At 43.7% G+C, this 23,805-nt stretch overlaps 1 protein-coding gene across 1 annotated transcript in view; it reads right to left on the bottom strand.

Moving 5' to 3' along the window:
- Positions 1-10,616: 10,616 nt before the first annotated feature.
- raraa (retinoic acid receptor, alpha a) overlaps positions 10,617-23,805 on the bottom strand; it is a 72,525-nt gene continuing 59,336 nt past the window's right edge. The window contains exons 6-8 of the mRNA XM_039679139.2: positions 17,637-17,841; positions 13,273-13,431; positions 10,617-13,165 (exon numbers count right to left, since the gene is read on the bottom strand). Of these exons, the coding sequence (XP_039535073.1) occupies positions 12,963-13,165; positions 13,273-13,431; positions 17,637-17,841 (567 nt within the window). The 3' untranslated portion in view covers positions 10,617-12,962. The remainder of the gene's footprint in view (positions 13,166-13,272; positions 13,432-17,636; positions 17,842-23,805) is intronic.

The raw sequence follows: 23,805 nt of genomic DNA, 5'->3' as shown, positions 1-23,805 counted from the left end.
AGATAAATTTGATAAAATAGGACATATTATAAAAAGACATTTCTAGATATTTAATATTTAATGAAATTATTTGTTAATTTAATTTAATAGATTGCACCTTCATAAAACATTTGCAATTCACCTTTGGCTAAGCCCCGCCCCCCTTAGTTACTGTTGCTACATCCGTCAAACTTCATCTGCGCTCTGCATGGCTTATGCTATAACAGCTCTTCCTGCTGAAATGTTATCAAACTTTTATAAAGCAGCAAATGAAGTGTCCGATAGAAGTAGGCAAAAGGGTCTGCAAAGTGCGTTCGAAGGCTATATTCAAGACATAGCTACAGGTGAAACGCAAGAAACAACAAGGTAAACACATAACGTTACCGGTCACAGTCAAAAAATGAACCACCGCATTTCCTACTAATCGAGACGGAGGCTGGGACTAACAATATCAGGGAGCAACACAACAAAAAATGCTGCGCGTCAAAAAGCTGTCCGATGCCCATCTTTGTGCAAATGAAGTCCGTTGAATGCGCCGCGACTATCCAATAGAAGTAGAGCATATGGAGACGGAGGGAAGTCTCTCGCAGGTCCTCTCTTCTAGACTGGCCGCTGGCTCAAAACCTTGCCCATAGTGGTAAACTTGAGGAACGCCCATCAAAGTACAAATGTGGGGAGGCGTCACGACACCACGTCGTGTCGGACAAGTGGATCCACACCGAAGGCCAATTTATATGGCGCTCGGAATGTTCCATTCGGCGACGAGACTGACAAGCAAGACAGATAACACACGTGAATACGTGCGTGTACGTCTCCATTTGTTTTATATGGAGACGTACACGCAAATATCACGTCACGTAGACGCGTCAATAACGTGTAGCTGTTGATCTATGCAGACGTCACGGCGGCGTCACGTTAAAAGTTTAACGTGTGGATTACGTCTATGGCGTTCCAATAGGCTCTTTAATATAACTTTGCAACATGCACTCGTCTCAATGAACGTCTCACTCAACGTCTTATTTTTTTTTTTTATTCTGCTATTTATTTCTATTCAACTTAAGACGCAGACGTGACGCTGACGTGACGCTGACGTCACGCAAATCACGCGTGGCAGTGAAGTGTCGAGTCAGACGTCACGCGTCATTCACGTGTGGCAGTGAAGTTATTTATTGTTACACGTATTTAACACGCTATATCCACAGTACAGCACGGCTCAGTGAAGCGAGTGTATCGCTCGTTCTGATCGGCTCTTTAATATGACTTTGCAACATGCACTCGCCTCAATGAACGTGACACTTGCGTCTGCCTTATAACGTCACGTCTGCGTCTGTAATAGGAATTGGGTTCATGTTTTTCTATCCTAATGGGGACTTCAACCAGACTGAATAAAAAAATTCTTGATTAAATAGTGGTCCACACACAAACCCCTGGTCTAATCTGCATTAAACCACTTTCTAATCTGCATTAAACCACTTTAAACGTTCTTTTAATGATTTTCTATGGGAGTAAAATGCTTAATAACGTGTAATTAAACGAGTTGCGTTCATATTTATTTATTACTTTATTGTGATTTACCATAATAATTTATAAATGCATGCAAAATTATCTGTGTACTTGATAAATGTTGCAGATATTACAAAAGAATGCCTTTCAACTTGTTTGTAAACTTCAGAATTAAATGAATGTTCAGCCATTTCTAATAAAAAAAAAGAGTCTGCAATTAGTTTCATATTTGTTATAATGTTCTTTTTTTTCATCTGTGATTATGGAAATAGATAGGCAATATATATCGAGAGATGTGGGTCGACAGAGATGATTTTGACCACTTCATTAAGTTTTGTTTAGAAGAAAGGCTTTATTTGAAGTAAATTTCGTTTTGTATAGCCTAAATTGTATTCATTTTAATAATTTTTTCATCAATCAATTGCCTGGATTTAATAAATAAAGCAAATATAACAGACAGCCATAAGCATGGAGTTGCACGGGGCCGCGGTAACTCGTTAACTGCAGCGCATCTCGTCATAAATGAAACGAAACTAGAAATAGGCCTAGCCTAAAGAGTAATCTATTTATTTTAGTTTTGAACTGTTTCGTTTAAAGAAAGTTCAAGCTTTCTAAAGCCTGAAATTCAATAAAAATACATTTCAAGCGTTCTTATAGAAACAATTCAATATTAAAATAAAATGTGTAGTCTTTATGTCGTTGTTTTGTTTTGAGTTTACGCTCAATAGCATAAAGGAATTAATAGAGATGGAAAAAAAAAAAAAATAACCACATTTTCTCCCGTTTGTCGCGCCCCAATTGTCATGTTTCTATTCCCCACCAGTGGGGCGCGCCCCACACTTTGAGAAACGCTGCATGGTTTAACAGTAGGCTATATTTGAAAATATACAGAATTATAAGGTGTTAGTACAATATATTGCATATTACCTAAGAAATTTTCATATATTTAAAAATGTGAGACAATATATTTACTAATATGTAATATTCAGTGATACACTTTCATATTCAGGGATTCAAGTTATGCGTCGCTATGGGAGTACGACGGATTTCCATAAATATCAGGGTCACCCTGTCCTTAGATTACCCTTTTCATTATTTTAAAATAAATGCCGTAAATATGCTTACATTTCTCAAATAGGCATGATGCAATAACATCTTGTTCTTTGGGAATATTGACAAGAAACTATGTCAAACAAAATTTTAATAAGATAATTTGTGTGAATTAGGCCTAATATTTAGGCTACTATTTGAAAAAAATATATAGCCTAGGCTATGTATAAGCAAGGTAAAAACACTTAATTTATAAACAAACATAATTGAAGAGCAGTAGGCCTATGCATTCCTTATGAGCTATTTGGTACACCACCCCCCGCAGCAGACGCAGACGTCACGTTCGGCAGACGCAGACGAGACGTTCGGCAGACGAACGAGTGATGTGGCAGACGCAGACGAGGCGTTCGGCAGACGCAGACGTCACGTTCGGCAGACGCAGACGTCACGTTCACTGAGACGAGTGCATGTTGCAAAGTTATATTAAAGAGCCTATCGGAACGCCATATACGTCTGCACGTCTGCCCGTCTGAACGTCTGAACGTCTGCCCGTCTGCACGTCTGAACGTCTGCCCGTCTGCACGTCTGAACGTCTGTACGTCTGAACGTCTGCACGTTTATGTAGGACTATGATACACTTATTTTTATAATGCTGAATGTCTGGTAATGTACCATACATTTGGTATCCCAATGATAGATGTAACTTTTTAATAAAAGTCTATGGCATGTATTTTGATTATTCGATCTTCAGAGATTGAAAAAAAAAAAAATCAGAAAAACTGAGTCTTATCATTATTATATTAGTGTGTTTCAGATGTGTTAATGCTCTGCAGCAAGCCAGCAACAGTCTGCATGCCTCGAGTTCACTCATGCTGCATCCAGCATTAATTAACCATTCAGAAACCATTTTAGAGTTTATTGGATTTTAAACTAAAATTAGTTAGCGATTGCTTGGATCAGGCTACTGCTATTCTTATTCTGAACAAGTAATAATCATTCAAATTAAAAATGTTTTAACATAAAATGTACTATTTAATAGAGCTACACTAAAGTTTTTATAAAGCCTATAAATGTCATCTAGTCATACTTTTGCTACTGTCGAGAGCATACAAAAATCTCGCCCAAGTCAGGCAAAACAGTTGACAGCCCATATAAATACAGTAAGAGGAGCAAACGCTGCATAGTTTTCACCTGCAGGAAAAACAAACACTTTAAACAGAATAAGATGAGATGAACACTTTAATCAGTAGGTGGCAGCAAAGCAGCATTTATTTGACCATCTCCACTTTGATTTAATGCTTTACATTCCCCTTCATTGGTGAAATGCAAAATTTATAGCCAAGAAATGCTTGCTGTCATTAAAACATTAAAATGTAGCATGTCATTGGAACCAACAACGGCATATATATTTTGGCTAGCTATATTTCAATTTATAACGCAGTCACTTTAAATTCACATAATGTTTAACTTCTGGGTAACATAATTAGGAAAAAATCAAACCGAAATATATGAAAATTAACTGCCAATTGAGACAAAAAGTTGAGAAAAAAATACCAAGTAAAAAACACATTTGTAAATATTTCTTTTAATATTTCTGTAATGAGCTGTCTTTAGCTTTAAAAAAAATCATTAGAAAACCAGAATGCCTGTAAATAAACAATATGTTAATGACATTTCACACAATAAAAAAAAAATGTTCCAAGCAGCACCACAGCAGAACAATTGCAATTGTCTTAAAGGAGTAGTTGTGTGGGTATTAAATACATAGCCTCTTTGTTTTTTTTGGAAAGAATAGTTTGAACATTAACCAGTAATGTCAATAGAACAGTGCCTTGCCGCCATCTACTGGCGGTTTTATATTTATATTTAGTAATTTCATATTTGTTTGGCCGAGCTCCTTTATTTCGGGATTTACAACTCGTTATAACGATTTTTTTTTATAACATAGAATTTCAGAATATAATTCCACCCAATGCCACTCTACTATAGGCTATCTATATTTTTTGTATTATTATTAGCCTATATAGCCTATTCCCATGCATGATCGTGCATAATTGATACAAAACGAAATTCACTTTAAAGAAAGTCTTTCTACAAAACAAAACTTAATGAAGTGGTCAAAATCATGTCTGACCCACTTGTCTCCCGTCATATCGCATCCTATGATGTTGCTCTTACTCATGCTGTTCACTGTTCATAATCAACATAAAATGAAAATTAAATAACAAAAGCCTATTGTAATATTTAGACAAATGTGAAACTGGCAAAGAGTGGATATTGAGTGGACAGTCACGTAAAAAGTAACTCGAAACTTGTTTTTAAATGGGAAGCACGTCTTGGTTCACCCTCCGCCTGTCAGAAAGATAGGCTAGGCTATAGGATATGCTTTATTACACAAAACGAAACATTGAAACATTATTATATTTATAATGCTGTGGTCTAGTTTGTATGATGGACTATCTAGCTACTTGAGTAATAATAGGCCTACGTTGTTTTGGTGAGAAGTCTGTTTCTCAGATCATAATAAAAAAATGTTTGGCCCCCTTATATGAAAACGAAATGAGCTAGGCTACAACATAGTCCTAACAACGATAGAAAACCAGAACTTAAGACGGATCGCCATTCAGTCATTGGCTGAATAATAATAATAATTTAAAAAAAAAAAACTGAATGGAGATAGCTCCAGACGTTAAGACGTGCAGACGTTAAGACGGGCAGACGTCCACATAGGCAGTCGTTAAAATGTACAGACGTTCTCCACACGCACGTTAACACGTCTTTAAGCTTGGCTAGGAATCGAATGACACAAAGCGAGCGCCATAAATTTATACTTCTGCGTCGTGTACGGCTTTGGCTACGCACACAGGCGACGCCGTTGTGAGCATACTTCTGCGTTCAGGTCTTGGTTGCTCTGCAGTACTGCTCCGAAACGCTAGTTGGGGGCGGAGGGTTTTAATGTTCCACTGTGTTTAGATTCCTCGAGTTGCGGCTAGGTTACTACAAGCAATAGCGACTGAAAGAGAGCGGATCATGTTGGAGTTGGAGGTTATTGAGGTGGAAAAACAGTTAATTTTAGTGAACTTACTAAAACTGAAAGGCAGAAATGATAGAAGACGTCGGAGGAGATGGTACGTGTGGAAATGCGTGAGAAGGTACGTGCGGAAATGCGTAGGAGGAAATACGATGCTACCAAGCCGACCAATCACCGATCTTGCGGTCCACGTCGTCGCGACGTGTAGTTACATTTTTGAGGAGGTGCGCGTCAGGCTACGGCGAAGGGTACGCGATATGGGATGCATCTGTGCGTATGCTACGCCGTACCTACTGCGCGCACCCTACGCAGAAGTATAAATTGGCCTTAAGCCTTGTTTATACTCCACGCGTCCGCAAGAGCGCGAAGGCCGCACGGCAAAATTGACGTCATTGCGGTGTGCACGGCACTTTTTGTAACTTTGCGTGCGGCGCCGCATCTGAAGATGGACGACTACGAGCCGAATCTGGCCGAACTGGTACGATCTGTACCAGCATGTTTATGATCTTTCTATACACAGAGACATTGGCATTGATGGGCGACCATAACATCTCATTTTGTGAACAGGAACACATTTGCATTAAGCACCTAGTTTGCACTTGTCTAAAGTAATTGGTTACATCTACAAAATAAGCCTACAATAGCAGAATTTCAACTGGCTAAACGGTTTTCCACTTCCTGTTGAAGTATTGTTTACATAGAATGCTAGCACTCTAGCCCAGACCACTCATCTATATACGAAGAGTTCAGATGCAAAAGCCTCTAAGTGCCATTTGAAATTTTCTTCTAGAATGATCATTTTTATCAAGCTTGTATATTTAGGTTCAGTAATTTCACTTAAATGACAATGAAGATTACCTATGAATTGCCATTTAAGTGAAATTACTGAACTTAAATATACAAGCTTGATAAAACTGAGAAAATCATTCTAGAAGAAAATTTCAAATGGCACTTAGAGGCTTTTGCATCTGAACTCTTCATACAATGATTATACTATTATATTGATCAGTGATCCAGACATTAGAAAAATATCAGTTTACACATGCGTTTTATATTCACGGACATGACCGTTATGAAAGCGACTTTAAAACTTTCACCGAGATTTTAAAGAGAAACCACAAAGAAACCTTTCTTTAAAGTGAATTTCGTTTTTATTAATTGAATCTTAATTTAAATCAATGTTTCATCAACCAATTGACTGGTTTTAATAAATAAGAGGTAGGCTATACTGTATAAACAATAGCTCATGACGGAGGTGACAGCGCGCAAAGTGGACTTTGGTCTGAAACCCAGTAGCACCTCAATGCAGAACATGAGATCCACGGGGAGGAGTAGGATCACGATCCAAGGGGTGGAGATGGGTAGGATTAGGTTTGGGTTTAGGGATTAGGGGTGGGTTTAGGGATCAGGGGGCGGAGTTGGTTAGGTTTAGGTGTATGTAAGGTGGGAGGAGTTGGATCTGGATCCGACTCCTCCCCATGGATTTCATGTTCCGCAGTGAGGACCATCTCCTGAAACTCGGCATAACGTTATGCCTAACCTCACAGCCCTGAGAAATATATAGACTATGCATCTTTGAAAGCAGAGGTAGACAGGAGTCAAAGGGCTAACCAGCCTAACCTTTTAGTACTGTTCTGCAGTCGGAGTGATAGAAACTGTCGGATGTTTGCTGGATTAGGGAGATTGTGCAGTCATGCATCAGCTATCCTTTGAAGTTATGAAGAAAAGAAAAACGTTCATTTCGTTTTTATCTGTGATTTAAAGAGCCCCTATCATAGCACTTGAAATGTTCCTATTTTTGTTTTAGGAGTTCCCAAAAACAGTTAAACGTGCATGCAAGGATAAAAACACTTTATTTGTCTTATAATATGCATTTATTTTTAACTGATTTGCTCAACGACTCCCAAATGATTCGTTCGACGATTCATTTTCCCAAACACCTCCTTTGAGTGATGCGAATCTGCGGCGATAGGTCAAATGACCCTGTCAGTTGTTATTAGTAAACCGTAGGCAGAGACTGTTGCAACGGAACGCCCATAACCAGGATTATAGCTTGTCAAGTGTTGAAAATTGTATATAGTGTTTGAACAAACCTAACAGAAAAAGTGCACTTTCCACACGGTCACTTACTCGCGTCTCCATCAAGAGCAAGCTTTCCCACCCGGTGAAACTCACATTGCGGGGGCTTTTGAGGGACAGTGCTTATTATATAGAGCGAAGTCATTTTTGGCTAAATCGTTTAGGAGGTAATTGCCATTTTTCAATGAATGTCTGGTGAATATCAAAAACAAAACTAACCCCGCTTAGAAGCTGCGCAGAGTGTACACAACACACACAACACAATATAACTAATATTGTGCATGCTACAGAAAACAGCAAACATTATTAATATTACTTACAGATTGTGATTCGGAGGAGGACGAACCTGATCCATATACACTGGATACTAGGGGTGGCACGGTTCACAAAACCCACGGTTCGGTTTGTATCACGGTTTTAGGGTCACGGTTTTCGGTTCTGTACGGTTCTTGTTATTTTTTCTTTTAATCTTTAACACTCCAGAAATGTACTTCAGCATGTGATATATAGCTTAATTATCCACACTTTAGGATACAGTATTAAAAATATATATATTATATTCATGCAATCATGCACAAACTGAATTTGACTCTTTGACTTTAAGCACATTTTGGGACTATCTCAGAGGAAAGCTAGGTGAGATTTAGATACAGCAAGAGAGAAGAAATTGACATGCTTTTTGTTTATTTGGCAAAAAAAAAGGAGAATGTGTATCACTATCATACAAGAACTTGTGCATTTTTATCACATAAATCTTATTTACACTGTCTTTTAAATGTCAATATACATGAAACCTCAGATAATTAAGCTATAGCAATAGCAAAGGCCATAAACATAAAGTGAAATTTAAGTTCAACCTCAACACAAAAACAGTATCAACAATGCTTCTATTCCCAAAATGTGAGGGTAACGTTACTTTTTTCCACTTAAAATTAAAGTGCAGGGTTTGGAAACGTATGACTGAAGCTCTTATCTATACATAAAGTGCCACTGTAGTTAAATTAAAATATCATAACATGAAATCCAAAATGTTCCCACACACCAGACTTATACCATAGACTTATACGACGCTGGCGCGTCCTCCAACTCCCTCATCTCTCCCACTTGCCATTTCTCCGCGTGCCGTGACCTGCAGCGCTCCATACTCCACTTTTACTGGCTTGTTTATTAACTTGAACCGGCGCTGCACAGAGCGATCGGTAATGACATCAAATACCGCGAAAGTGATGAATGCATACGGAGCCGACTCGCGCTAGATTGATGTTATTCACCGATCGCTCTGTGCAGCGCCGGTCCAAGTCGAACAAGTTTATGTCGCGCGAAAAGAAAACACGTCACATACGGGCACGAGGTTACATTGCGCATGCGTCGAACCGTGAGACGCACACGCGCTCCGAACCGAGACAAGCGAACCGAACGGTTCGGGTGTTTTTTCATGTACCGTGCCACCCCTACTGGATACTGAGCCATTCAGGAACAACCAGCCTGTGAACACAAGGTTCGGGCTATACTGTTGTGGTATCATTGCAAATATGAACTCTGACCACTGATTCTTCACATGCTCGTCCCTGGACAATGGAAACAAGTGGCTGAACTGTCTTTGCAATGTAGAACACAGCGTCTTCTACATGTCGCATCGACATGATGATGCGATTCAGCTGAAGTATTTTAATGTGTTCTAGACGTCACTTCAAGCCTGCGCGCATTTGTTGGGAGCGGCCAATGACCTCTCTATGTCACAATGTAACAGCTAATGACTCGTTTCAAAAACAATTAATTTCATAGACTCAGAGTCGACTCTCACTTTTGAAAGACAATAACTTTATATACGTTGCACTTTCAGATATAAATGTTTGCAGGATGTTTTCATTCCCTTAGAGCTATAGGCTATTCCACACTACATGAACAGTCATTTTCAAAAATCCATGATAGGTGCTCTTTAATAAAAAATAACGTGATCAGGTCACATTTGATGAATGTTTTTTTTTTTTTTTTTCGATTTAGTTTAGCGATGTAAGGATGACACAATCTAAAACACATGGCAAAAAAGCATAGACTAGATTCGAACCGGAAGTTGACAACCAGAGTTGTGTCATGGCGGCGCCTATTGTTTAGAGCAGGATAAGGTGGATAAGAAAGCATCCTTAGATCAAAAGATTTTAGTGGCTTAAACAAAGGTTCACACATAGCCTCCTAAACGACAATCAGGTCCCATGGCAACACTGATTTTGTATTGTGCCTAAGAAGCAAATCCCCTTTAAGGAATGGAATGACAGGAAGGTGTGTCCTCACAAGCCGAAATGGACACCAAATACACTTTTAACTTGGAATGGGAGCTACCTTCCTTCAACAATTCCAGCAAAAAAGTCAGCATCACTGCAATTGGGCACTGATACAGTGAAAAAGACCTTTGCCTGCACGATGGTGCCCTATCACTCTGTATTGTTACACGCTGTGTACACGCTGCTGTAAGATTCTCCCTCTCAGCAGGTAGGCCCGAAACCACAACTCCGGCTGAGGCGACAGCAGGTGTCCCTGACTGCCATGTCATGATGTTAGCGAACACATGAGGGTGGACCCTTCTTTCCCGACTCACTTATTGTTTAGGCAGTCTGTGTGTTGGCCCGGGTCCCCAAGCACTGGGCATATGAATGTGGTGTTATGGTTTTTAGTAGCACGGCGAAGAGCTAAAGAATGAGAGAAACTGTGCATGTGACTGTATTTGTGGGTATGCGTCATTGGCCTTTCACGCGTGAATAAATGGCTGCATCCGAAAACCTAGCCATGTGAATTGTTGCCTTGTCAGGCAATGACTAACCAGGCAGCATTTATGCATGAAGATACCGCACAAAACTGATTTCAGACAGACTTCTGAGGTAGCATAACGATTTAATGACAAACCAAACAGAGAGAGCTGTGTTAACCAATTGAATATTTAATTACTACAACACTAACTTCTCACTGGAAATGTCATCAAAAGTGGGAAAAGTTCGTCAAATTGTACACTTTACACACAAACTGACCACCAACTCACATTTCAGATGCCATCTTTTTTTTTCCTAGCACAACATGGAACACACAGGATTGTGGGATATCAAAGGCAGTGAAGGATCCATCTATGCTTCCTTCAAAAATCGATCAGATGAAGGTATCTCAGGAGACAAGATGTGGCAGTGGCACGACCATTAAATTTGGATGTGCCTTGTTACCTTCCTACCTTCATATCCTGCCTTCAGAGGCAGCATTTTTAAATTTTCAGATGCAGCCAGATTTGCTTATCTTCAGCAAATGGGGTGATATCCCATAGTCATGTGTTGTCCCATGTGAAGCCCCTTTCACATAGCATGTTGATCCAGGGAAATTGCCGTCAAATTGTCAAAACGCCTTCTGTGTGAACGCAAACACGACCCGGGATTGATACCGGCATCGATGCCGGGTTGGGGACCAAGTAACATTGCCAGAATCAGTCCCGGAACGTGCGCTGTTTGAAAAAAAAGCCAGGACCAATGCCGTAAGGGGTGTGTTATAATGATGACGCTCGTGCCATCGCGCGTCTCTGTTGCTCTTAGAAGAAAGTTTGTGTTCGTCATCAACAAAGAAAGGACAAACAAATGTCTGCAAACTGGAACGAAGCAGAGACCAGGAACTCCTCACTATCCGCGCTGAAGCGGAGAACGTTCACCAGCTTTGTGGAATGGTATGCGCGTATACATGTTTTCGACGCATACGTTACACGTCCCACCCTGAAGCCATGTGTCTTTCCGGGATCTTTACGGGGTGTGTGTAAACGCACTCACAGATCCCGCCAAATCACTGGCAGTGTGAATGAACCGAAATCAAACAATCCTGGGACAAATGCTGGGTCACATTCTCTGTGTATTTTCTGGAATATTTGTGTAAAAGGGGCTTAACTGAATGGGATTGCCTTTTGTCACAATATTAGAAACTGGCAGTAATTTAAGAAGGCATTCACCATTTTTAAAATGCAGTGTAAACACACAGATTATAGTCTATATATTTACTCAAGAACATGGAACGATAGATAAACTGAAGTCGAAGTCCAGGCACTTCTCAGTCTATACACTAAAAAGGAAATCCAACACGTCTTTGAAGTGAACAAGTGAAACATGTTTATGTATTTCTACTCAGCTTGCGACATTGGACATCAACCACACAGCAAATTGTATAACTCTTTTTCGTAAACCGTTCACTTTGTATTAGAGTTCTAATAAAGTAATAGATAGAAATGTTAAACAGATCATAAACGAATGAAGATGGAGAATGGGTGCCGAGTGCTCAGGCTCTTGCATTCTCAGAGCTGTCAAAACAAAAGTCCACAGCACCATCAAAAATCATGGAAACATGGAAATCTTTTTAGGTTCATTTGTTTACTTAGTTCAACAAGGCCAGACACACACACACACACACACACACACAAAAAAAAAAAAAAAAAAACAGTAGGCTACACTACTGCACAACTTTTTACGGTAGAACTCCTGTTTACCCCTGAGTGAAGAACGAAGAACAGCTTAGCAGAGAACTTTGAGAAATCTCATTGATGCAAGAACCTTTTCGGTAATTAATTTCTGAATTATTAAGCAAAACACAGTGTAATAAAATATGGTATGAAATGAATCCTTGAGGTATCTGCTAGTAGCTTAAAGACAAGAGCAAGAAGAACACATTACACAAATTGTTTGTAGCGACCATTTTTATATCTTCTGTGCACAATTTTGTGAGTGAAAATTAATAATCTTTTCAATGTTTTTTTTTTCTCCATGAAAAACATCATCATCAGTCTGAAATAAAACAATTCACTCTTTGCCCTTTCATAGGCATAAAGAGGAAAAAGGGAGGAAATACATATGCATCTTTACATCAAGTCCATTCATGTTTCATTCAGCTCTCAATCACAATCATTCCATGTCTTCTTTCTATATATATATATATATATAGTTTGTAGGAAATCAGTCTCTGGTCATTGGAAACCCCAGGCCATAAGAATCGGAAACAGAAGAAAAGTTCCTTTAATTCCTTCTATACTTTTGTCCATTCATTCTTGCACTTTTTTGTCTTCACCCTCCAGTGGTCTTCCTCCCTTCATCCAAAGGGAAATTGAGGAGGAATACAATCACAGTCTGATCTGAGGAAAGAAAACAACAGAATTCCGGCGACACACTTTTGATTCCCCCTTTAGTCTCTGAGGAACACGGGCAGAGGGGCGGCAATATGAGCACGTGCTTTTGAACGTTTCTGCTGTCGCGTCGCGGAGGGCACACAGTAGTTGATAAGTGGCTGACGATGACGACAATGATGGTTGTCATGGGGACTGCGTGGGTGGGCTGCTCTGAGCAGAGCTTGGAGAAAGGGAGGGGCTACAACTGCCTGGAGGGGCGCCGGCGGCCCGTGAACTGACCCCACCTGAGGAACTCTCCAAACCCTCAGAGTTCTCCAACATCTCTTGAATGAGAGGGGGCATGGAACCAGGAATCTCCATCTTCAGGGTGATCACACGCTCTGCCCCTGAGAGAGATGAAAAAATGTATTTAGTTTTCAAGTAGTCACACATGTGTTATTCTTATAGTCTAGGAAAACAAAAGAGTAGGATTATGCGAGTGAATTTGACTCACCCTTGGCACTGATGCTCCTCAAGTCGGTAATCTTCATCAGCATCTTAGGAAACATGTGAGGTTTGTGCGGCCTCCTGTTCCTCACGTAGATCTTCAGTGCTTCCAGAAGCGGTTCCTGCAGAACATCCACCTTATCGGCTTCTTCCAGGTCCTGGCGATCTGCACAAACCATTCATATTCAGCTCACAGACTTGTGGTATGAGAGCTTATATCACAAATTCAGTAAATATTGTGGATGGTGAATCTCATGAAACCTGTGAAAAATGTTCAGGGCTGCGTTTCCCAAAAGCATTGAAATCCGAAGTATGTCGAAGAACAATTGATATCAATGGTTTCTAAGATCAACTTAGCTCACAAGGCTTTTGGGAAGCCCAGCCCAGGTCACTTTCATCCTAATATCAAAAGAAAAAAAATGATTTTTTTTTTTTTTTTTGCATTGTGACATTATCTATATATCACTCAATAGCATTTTATCCAAAACAAAAAATCCTAGAAAATATTAATATGAAAGAATATACATTATATGATACCTTTATGCTTTTCTGATCTTAATTCTTTTCTTAATTCTGATCATTTTAAGAAAAAAATATTATAATGTAAAAATAAATGTCATAATTCTACATTTAAAATATTATGTAAAAATATATATTGTATACTACTGTTACATATTATTTAAATTATTTATATACTCTTAGTGTTATTGTAAAGCCTTTAATTAAGAATATTTTAGTGTCCAACATTTATTACCATAAATGATTACATTTAAAAGGAAAAAATTTTCTTAACACAAAATACCATTTCAGAAACACTTTACTTAAAGCCTTTATGCATTATAAATGTATTCATATTGTATTTTTCATAAACAATTGTAACCAAAGTTAAAACGCACTATATTTGCAGATTCCTCTTTGCATCTGAAATTTTTTGTTGGTCATGTGTTTTAATGCATTATACTTTCTAAAGGTGTGTTTAATCAATAGATTAGTATTAAAATGTATAATAACTGCAGTTACAAATATCAATGAGACCATGGTAATGCATTATAAGGTGCATTACAAGGCATAATAATGCATTAAAAATATGTTTACATATTTTTAAATATAATGTTACTAGTTAAATATGACCTGGACATGTTTACATGAGATTCATCCTTTTAAACAACTTCATTTCTTGTTTCATACACAGTATTTCTCTGAAAAACATCAGTGCAATACCACCATCACACACTGCGTAGCACTAGAGGTCCATGTATCAAAAGACATGAGACACTTGGTATGTTTGCAATAGCCAATGGATATATATATACAGGGGTTGGACAAAAAAACTGAAACACCTGGTTTTACTACACAATAATTTGTTAGAATGGTGAGGGCCTCATTTTGCATCCAAATACAGCACCAATTGACAGATAGAAGTCCTTCACAGTGACCAGAGGGATTATGAGCCATTCCTCTTCCAGAACAGTGTCCAGGTCACTATATGATGCTGGTGGACTCGCTCCTCCAAAACACCTCAATAATATTCAGATCTGGTGACTGTCAGACCATGGGAGATGTTCAACGTCACTTTCATCTTCATCAAACCCTTCTGTCACAAGTCTTGCTGTGTGTGTTGGTGCATGATCATGCTGATACACGGTTTGAGCATCAGGTGCTCATGATCCTCCAGAAGGGTTTGGTAGTCCTCGGCAGTGTCGTGTCCATTAAATACAATCAGGATTGTCATGATATTGGAGCTCAAACCATCACTGATCCACCCGTGCTTCACTCTGAAGATTGGCCGCCAGGCATATAGATGTGAAACCTCCAACATTGGCCAGTGTTTCAGTTTCATTGTCCAACCCCTGTATATATATATATATATATATATATATATATATAATATAACTATCAAAAAGACCTACTGTATTTGTCAATCAACCATACAACTGTTTTAAATATCTATAACTGCAGGCCTACTGTTTATAAAAAAAGGTATTCAGTATTTAGTGTACCCTTATCTTAGCCTGGTTCAACCAGACTCTAGTACATTTCATTTGCACAAAGAGTCTGGAATCGCTTCATAGACCTTATTCAGAGCAACGCCGTGACAGGTATGAAAGTGAGGCTGTGAGGGATAGACTTACCGTGTTTCCAATGGCATCCGCTGTAAAAAGCTAAATAAAGCGGCTAGATAACTTACAATTTTACACAGCTTACATTGTCGGGGGTTTTTGTCAACTGACATTTCTTTGAAAGATATTTTTCCAATGTCTCATGAGCAGAACAATCCAAAAACACATTAAATAACAGTACAGCCCATTGAAGAGATGCAAGTCTATCCCTCACATCCTCGCTTCATTCTCATTAAAAATCAAAGATGGCACTGCCGTGAATAAGGTGTATTGAGAAACGTTTCCTTCCTTGTAGGCGGGTTCACTATTAAAGTTCAAATCTATTGGATCTGCCCAAAGTCACTCACAATCTGCCATAGCCAATCGCTAACGTGTGGTCGTGAGTGACGTATGTCTCGCGCCGAAATGGCTGGAAACAACGGCCGTTTCTCAAAACCAAGAATGCAAAGAACGCACTTGTGTTCTTGGGAAGAAAGCTCTTGCTAGATGTTCTTGGAAGAACGAACTCACGAGGTGACGAGCACACAGAACGCTGTTGACAGTTTGAGACGATGCGTTCTTGCTGGAATTGCGCAATAGTACCCCCGTACAGACGCCGTCTGCAGTGCCCAAACATAACGAGAATTATTATACAGCCAGGCTTTATCGCCCAAACCTAAGGGATTACTCTACACTACAATGTAATGTATATTCATAACAATAAAGCAACACCTGTCTCATTTTAATTCTGCTTCTGTTGTTTGTTTGTGTACATCACTAGCCAACGGCGGGAAAAAACGCCGGTAATATTCGGTAATATTCAGGTAACTTTTGACCTGCCTCTCTCTGCTTCCCGCTCCTTCCACGAATGCCGAAATGAATTATGGGATATTTCTGCCGTCAAGTTCACACAAGTTACCATCCGATGCATCCTCGGTAAAATGGGAGTGTCAAGAACACATCCGGGATTTTTAACCGTTCTTGCCTAAATGCAAACTTGTGTATTGGGACAGTACTTGGGCCGCGAGTCCGCGACTGATGACGTTTTACAAGTCCACGAGAACACAAGTACAGACAAGAAGGCATATTGAGAAACGGCCAACAAGTCCGAATGATCGTTTACAATAGGATTTCAGTCAACGAGCGCTGCAGGTTTTGTTAATCTAGGAAAAATTATAAATTCGAAATGTATATTTGACACGAAGGACAGTGATATATTAATTCAACGGTGGAATCTGTGTCTAATCATTACAAATATGCAGCTGTGGTCGTTTTCTGATCTGCCGCAAATGCTGTAGCAGCTACAGAGAATGATCAGTTTGTCTCTATCTGCAGATGTGTAGTAAACAACAATTTTTCATATTACGTCTTACTGTTTCTTAATTACCTTAATTATGGTCTTCAAAGTATGTGTTTGTACATTTTTATGTGGCATTAAGTTTTTTTTATTAAAACAAATCAACCATTGCCATCTAAAACTGATGTAAAGTATGTGTTACATAGTATGGCTCAAAGTATGGGTTTTCACATTTTTATTTATGACAATTATTTTTAAAAAATCACAACCAATTTGTATGATTTACAACATGTAAAACTGACACACCACCAACCTCCTGTACGAGTACACAAAGGGGCTCAAAATGTTCTATTCATCACAAGAATCAGTAAATTTACAGTTGGGAATATGAGCGACTGACATGACTCCTGAGCAGATCTTCAACAATAGTTTAGCAGCCAGGACTCGGGGCTTCTGAACACCGCGAACACCAGGCTAAACCGTCCGTCCAAAATGTCACGGTCATCGTGCACGAGCTGCCCAGCACAAACTTCCAAACTTTCTGCCTCCTTCACTTGGTCCTCCGTTGTGCAACAAGAGGTGAGACGTTAACAATCCGGCTTTAAATTCTGTATATTCGGCAGTTTCTTTTCCAACAACGGACCGAATAGCTTTTCTCACGTCTTTCTCCGCTGCCGTTACTGAACTGAAACTGACGCGCTTACATCAACGTCATCATCCTCAGCCACTCCCTCTATTCGCTGATTGGTCCTACAAAAAATTGATTTCTGGAAACCTAAGGATACACAGCAGTCTCAGACGCAGTGCTGAAGGGAAATGAAATTGAGCGGAAGTGCGTGAGGGCGCAGCCAGGCTACCCTTATCTAAGATCACTGATATTAAAACACAATTAATTGTAAAAATAATAGTCTATTTAACAGGTTTAAAACTGTAAGTAAGAGTACAGTGTGTGTGTGTGTATGTGTGTGTGTGTACCTCCACACAGTAGGCATATAGCACTGAGCAGTCCCGTCTCGGCGTCATCCATCTCTAGCGGTATTAGCTGACTAGCGAAGGCGAACACCAGGTCTGTTAGCGGACCGAAGCCAGCATTGTGCATCTGCGTTCGGTTCAGTGTTAACCCGTCAGAGAAAGTCATGGTGTCTTGCTCAGGCGTGTAGCGGGTACAGATCCTCAAAATCTAAAAGCAGTTCATGGATTTGAGAAAAAAGTAGTGCACTTTAGCATACTTTTAAAAAGAGTACTTATTATGGAAATAAATCAGATACTTTAAACGAATATACTTATTTGTAAACTGAATGTAATGTTTTCAGACACTTATTAGCATTTTTTTTTTTACAATAAGGCACTACCAGAACAATAAAGTATTTTAGTTTAAATTTATATTAAATGCAGTTAGTTGAACTTTAGTGTTCTTTTTTGAGGCACCTAAGTAGAAGTTAAGTACATCCTTATATGTAATTTCAGTTCCCTTTCGTAGTCACTCCGAGTTACGTCAGGAGTGACGGAGAATGGGGGTTTCGCATAGAAAGCCAATCCTCTTCGAGTATTTAATAACGAGCCAATGGCATGAAAATGCCTTGGGGCTGCGGAATTTGCATAGCGTAACTCCGCCCCACCCCGTGGGTATAAAAGGAAGAAGTGAACGCAACCGCAGTATGTTTTCGCTTCGGAGCCAAGAGACTTCTTAACTCCTCAAGCCATTTCTCACTGACAAGACTCTTCGAGACGAGCGTCCTCTTCAGTGTTGGTGTGACGGCGGTACCCAGCGAGATTCTGCATTGCCTGCGATCTGAGCAGTGGTCTGCCAGACTTTGCGCTTCTCCCTGGTCGCCTCAGCCCTGAAAGAGTGAATTTCCTCCTCTCTTCTGAAAGAGCTGCACGTGGCACGTCTTTTTAAAGATGGTTCGCCCGTGTTCTTCTGGGTGCGGTCGATTCATGTCGTCTTCTGATGGTCACGATCGCTGCTTTGTGTGTCTGGGCATTCAGCATGCAGCAGCAGCGTTCGTGGATGACTCATGTTCCTTCTGTGGAGACATGACCATCTCTACACTGCGATCTAGACTCAATGATCTGACGAAAGTGAGAGTCCCCGTGTCCGCTACTCGTTCTGCTTCTTCTTCTAGAAGCTCTTCGACTCGCGGACAGGTTGATTTGACGGTGATGGTGTGGAACAAAATCCCGACGAGAGAACCTCGGGCCACATCCCCCGCTCCAGTGTTGGAGCCAGCGAGTGCCGAATCGATTCAGGTGACTGCCTCTTCGCAGGTACCGTCTGTTTCGTTCGGCGCTCCAGAGGATGATGCGATGTCGATCGCAGCATCACAGGGCGGGCTTGATTCCTCGGGAAGTGAGGATGCGGATGCGTTGCCTCCTTCGGGAGCGCCAGCATTGCCCGTGTCTGATCCCGAGATGACGGCCATGCTGTCTCGGGCCGCCGTGAGTATCAGGTTAGAGTGGAACCCTTCGCCCTGCCCCGATCTCTCGCGGATGGATAATTGTTTTTTGGGTAAAGCTGCCGCCGCAAGGCCACAGCCGACCCAATTCCTTATTTCCCCGAGTTGCATGCGGAACTGACACGCACTTGGAAGGCTCCTTTGACCTCCCGAGAGCGCGCTCCAGCTTCCCCCGCCTTTCCTCCCCTCGACGGTGTGGCTGCCCGTGGGTACCCTGGGATTCCCCCGGTGGAGCGCTCTGTTGCGATGCAACTGTGTCCACAGAGCGCGTCCACCCGTGGGACTCCTAAGCACCCATCCAAAGCCTGGAGGTTCTCGTCATCTATGGCGGCGCGTTCCTAGAGAGCGGCGGGACAGGCAGCCTCCGCCCTGCATGCAATGGGCACTTTGCAAGTTTTCCAAGATATGCACGAGGGGGGGACTGACCAAACGGCTTTTAACGAGCTGCGAGCTGCCACTGACCTCGCTCTCCGGGCGACGAAAGTGGCCGCTCGCTCCGTTGGTCAGGTGATGGCCACTAGTGTGGTCCAGGAGCGCCACCTATGGCTCAACCTGGCAGACACGTGGGAAGCTCGTCTGCTCGACGCCCCCCTCTCCCAGGTTGGCCTGTTTGGCGGTGCAGTCGAGGACTTCGCCCAGCAGTTCTCGACTGCCCAGAAGCAGACAGAGGTGATTAAACATATTCTGCCCCGACGGCTAGCTGCTGCCTCCACCCAGCCGTCGGCTCAGACGCCTCCGCCTGCTCGCCGCCAAGGACGCCCCCCTGCGGCTCCCCTCCTTCCCACGCGTCCCCATCAGCAGCCTTCGTCCAGGATGCGTCGTGGAGGAGGCCGCAGGCAGGCGTCGCAGCCCCCTCAGGCCCGACTGCTCAGTCATGAAGTCGAGTGTTTCTCAAGAGGAGGTAGCAGGCCCCCTCCTTCCCCCGGTGGAGGGCCGGGGGAGAATCTTTTGTTCTCAGCTCCCCGCTGCTCACCCACGGGTGGGCAGCACCCTGAGTTGGTTAAAGAAAGACTTGACATCATCACTGAGCACACAGACAGGAATGGGTGCACTCAACGTCCCAGGGCGTCGACCCTCTCATTCCTCTCTGTCTTTGAGGGTGCGGAAGGGAGTGTGTGTCGTCCCTCGACTACGCCACTCCCCTCCCCCTCTATCGCCAGACCCCCGGCAGAACAGACCCCCGTGGAACGCCTGTCCTTCCCTGGTCTCTTCTGTCGGGGAACGGGGCTCGACTGTGCATCCGCACAGGGTAACTCCTGGGCGCATGCCGGTCTCCCCGTCCCGCTGCCCCTCTGGGGGGGCGTCTGTGGTTCGCATGACCCCGCTGGTTCAGTTCCTGGGAGCTTGGCTAGAGCTCGCCGGCCTGTCCCGCTGGGTCATCAGAACGATCAGATTCGGCTACGCGATTCAGTTCGCATGGTCTCCTCCCCGTTTCAGGGGAGTTCGCTCCACTATGGTTGGTGGCAATGCCCCGGTCATGAGAGCGGAGATTGCGACCCTGCTGGCGAAGGGTGCAATCGAGACGGTCCCTCCAGCCGAGGCGAGGTCCGGGTTTTACAGCCCCTACTTCACTGTCCCCAAGAAGACCGGTGGGTTACGACCGATCCTGGATCTGCGCATTTTGAACCGTACTCTCCATCGACTACCGTTCAAAATGCTCACAGCCAAACGCATTTTCGAATGCGTCCGGCCTCAGGATTGGCTTGCAGCGATCGACCTGAAGGACGCGTACTTTCATGTCTCCATTTTGCCTCGACACAGACCGTTTCTTCGGTTTGCTTTCGAAAGGCCAGGCATATCAGTACACGGTTCTCCCATTCGGGTTAGCTCTGTCACCTCGCGTCTTAACGAAGATCGTCGAGGCAGCCCTTGTTCCCCTTCGTGAACACGAGGTTCGCATCCTGAACTATCTCGACAAATGTTTGATACTGGCACACTCTCGAGAACAGGTTTGCGAACACAGAGACCTGGTGCTCCGGCACCTAGCCCGTCTGGGCCTTCGAGTTAACCGGGAGAAGAGCAAACTTTGCCCCGTGCAGAGGATCTCTTTTCTCAGCATGGAGATAAGACTCGGTCGCCATGTCTGCGCAGCTAACGAACGAGCGCGCGCACTCACTGCTGACTTGTCTTCGACAGTTCGAGGGCAAGAGTGCGGTCCCACTGAAATTGCCTGGCATATGGCATCCGCAGCCGCAACAACGCTGCTCGGATTGCTTCATATGAGACCGCTTCAGCTGTGGCTTTGCGATCGAGTCCCGAGGTGGGCATGGCATCGCGGCTCGCTCCGAGTTCCAGTGACTCCAGCATGCCGCCAAACCTTCCCGTGGTCAAACCTCAGCTTTTTACGGGCCGGTGTCCCTCTTCAGCGAGTTTCCAGGCATCTCGTTGTCTCCACGGATGCATCTACCACCGGTTGGGGTGCCATGTGGGCATGCAGCCGCGGGTTCCTGGACAGGACCCCAGCGCCTCATGCACATCAATTGCCTCGAGCTGCTGGCAGTACGCCTGGCCCTGCACCGCTTTCGAGCACTGCTCAGGGGTCAACACGTACTTGTCCGTTCAGACAATACCGCTACAGTAGCGTACATCAACCACCAGGGTGGTCTATGATCACGTCGCTGGTTGCAGCTCGCCCGCCACCTCCTGCTATGGAGTCAGAAGCACCTGAGGTCCCTTCGTGCAGTGTACATTCAGTGCAGTGTACGGTCCAGCTGATTTGGGACCAGTTTGGGGAGGCACAGATAGATCTGTTCGCCTCCCGGGACTCATCCCACTGCGCCCAGTTTTATTCCCTGTCCGAGGGCACGCTCGGCACAGATGCACTGCCGCACAGCTGGCCGCGGGGCCCACGCAAGTATGCGTTTCCCCCAGTGAGCCTTCTTGCACGGGTGTTGTGCAAGATCAAGGAGGACGAGGAGCAGGTCTTGCTGGTAGCCCCTTTTTGGCCCACCAAGACGTGGTTCTCCGAACTCATGCTCCTCGCGACAGCACCTCCTTGGCCTATTCCTCTGAGACAAGATCTACTCACTCAGAGACGGGGCACTTTGTGGCACCCTCGTCCCGATCACTGGAGGCTACACGTGTGGCTCCTGGACGGGACGAGGCAGGTTTGAGTTCGCTGCCACCCGCGGTGGCGGCAACCATCACTTCCGCTAGAGCGTCGTCCACGAGACACCTTTAAGCGTTGAAGTGGAACCTCTTCGTCAACTGGTGCTCTTCTCGCGGAGAAGACCCCCGGAGATGTTCGATCGGTGTTGTGCTTTCCTTCCTGCAAGAAGGGTTGGAGCGTAGGCTGTCGCCCTCCACCCTTAAGGTTTACCATTGCCGCGTCTCATGATGCAGTAGAAGGTAAGTCCGTGGGGAAGCACGACCTGGTCATCAGATTCTTGAGGGGAGCGAGGAGGCTAAATCCGCCTCGTCCTCCCCTCGTGCCCTCTTGGGACCTCTCAGTAGTTCTAAGTGCTCTGCAGAGGCCTCCCTTTGAGCCTTTGCAATCGGTAGAGTTAAAGTTTCTGTCCATGAAGACAGCACTCCTGGTTGCATTGGCCTCCATCAAGAGGGTAGGGGACCTGCACGCATTCTCCGTTGACGAAGCGTGCCTGGAGTTCGGGCCGGCTTACTCTCATGTGATCTTGAGACCCCGGCCTGGATACGTGCCCAAGGTTGCCACCACTCCCTTCCGGGACCAGGTGGTGAACCTGCAAGCGCTGCCCCTGGAGGAGGCAGAGCCAGCCTTGGCACTGCTCTGTCCGGTACGTGCGCTCCGCGCCTACGTCGACAGAACGCGGTGTTTCAGGACCTCAGACCAGCTCTTTGTCTGTTATGGGGGGAGCCAGAAGGGAAGGGCTCTCTCAAAGCAACGGCTGTCCCACTGGATTGTGGACGCCATTGCTTTGGCTTACCAACAGCAAGGTCGACCGTGCCCCCTTGGTGTGACGGCCCACTCCACTCGGAGTGTGGCTTCCTCTTGGGCTTTAGCGCATGGCGCCTCGCTAACAGACATCTGCAGAGCTGCAGGCTGGGTGACACCAAACACCTTCGTAAGATTCTATAATCTGCAAATTGAGCCGGTGTCCTCTCACGTACTCGCTCCCGCCAGTACTGGACCCGCTTAGGTGTCTTCGCTTGCTCGCCATTCCACTCCTCGGACTGGATAAGTGCGATATCCCTCAGTTGAGTCTTCCGTTGAAGCCCTGAGTCCTCCAGCACTTATGATGCGGGCACCACTGCGCTTGCTCTGGTGCCGGCTAGGTGCCTCCGTGTGCACGGTTCCCTATGGTAACTGTCACATGTGTATTATCCACTGTAAGCCTCTCTGAGCATGTGTCTTCCCTTGGCAAGCCATCTACCACACCTGGAGCTAAGTTTCTAGCCACCCTTAGGTTGGTGCTCCAGTGATCTCCATATGTAGTCCCTAACACGGCCATATGTGTATTCTTAAGTCCTCCCTACGGTAGGCATTTGGTTGCATGTCCCTCCCGGGATATGCTTCCCAGTGTACCTTGGTATTCCTGTGTTAAAGTAGGAACTCCTGGTTATAAGGTAAGTTCAGGAGTCCAGACTTTCGCAGGGCACTGGAAGACAGCTGTAAGATGGCGTGATGGCACAGACCCCCATTCTCCGTCACTCCTGACGTAACTCGGAGTGACTACGAAAGGGAACGTCTCGGTTACGGATGTAACCCTCGT

Source organism: Pimephales promelas, chromosome 17 (genome assembly GCF_988280905.1).
Source record: "Pimephales promelas chromosome 17, fPimPro1.hap1.1, whole genome shotgun sequence".
NCBI classification, from domain to species: domain Eukaryota; kingdom Metazoa; phylum Chordata; class Actinopteri; order Cypriniformes; family Leuciscidae; genus Pimephales; species Pimephales promelas.
Note: the sequence above shows the minus strand (reverse complement) of the source record. Positions and strands in the feature narration are given on the sequence as shown.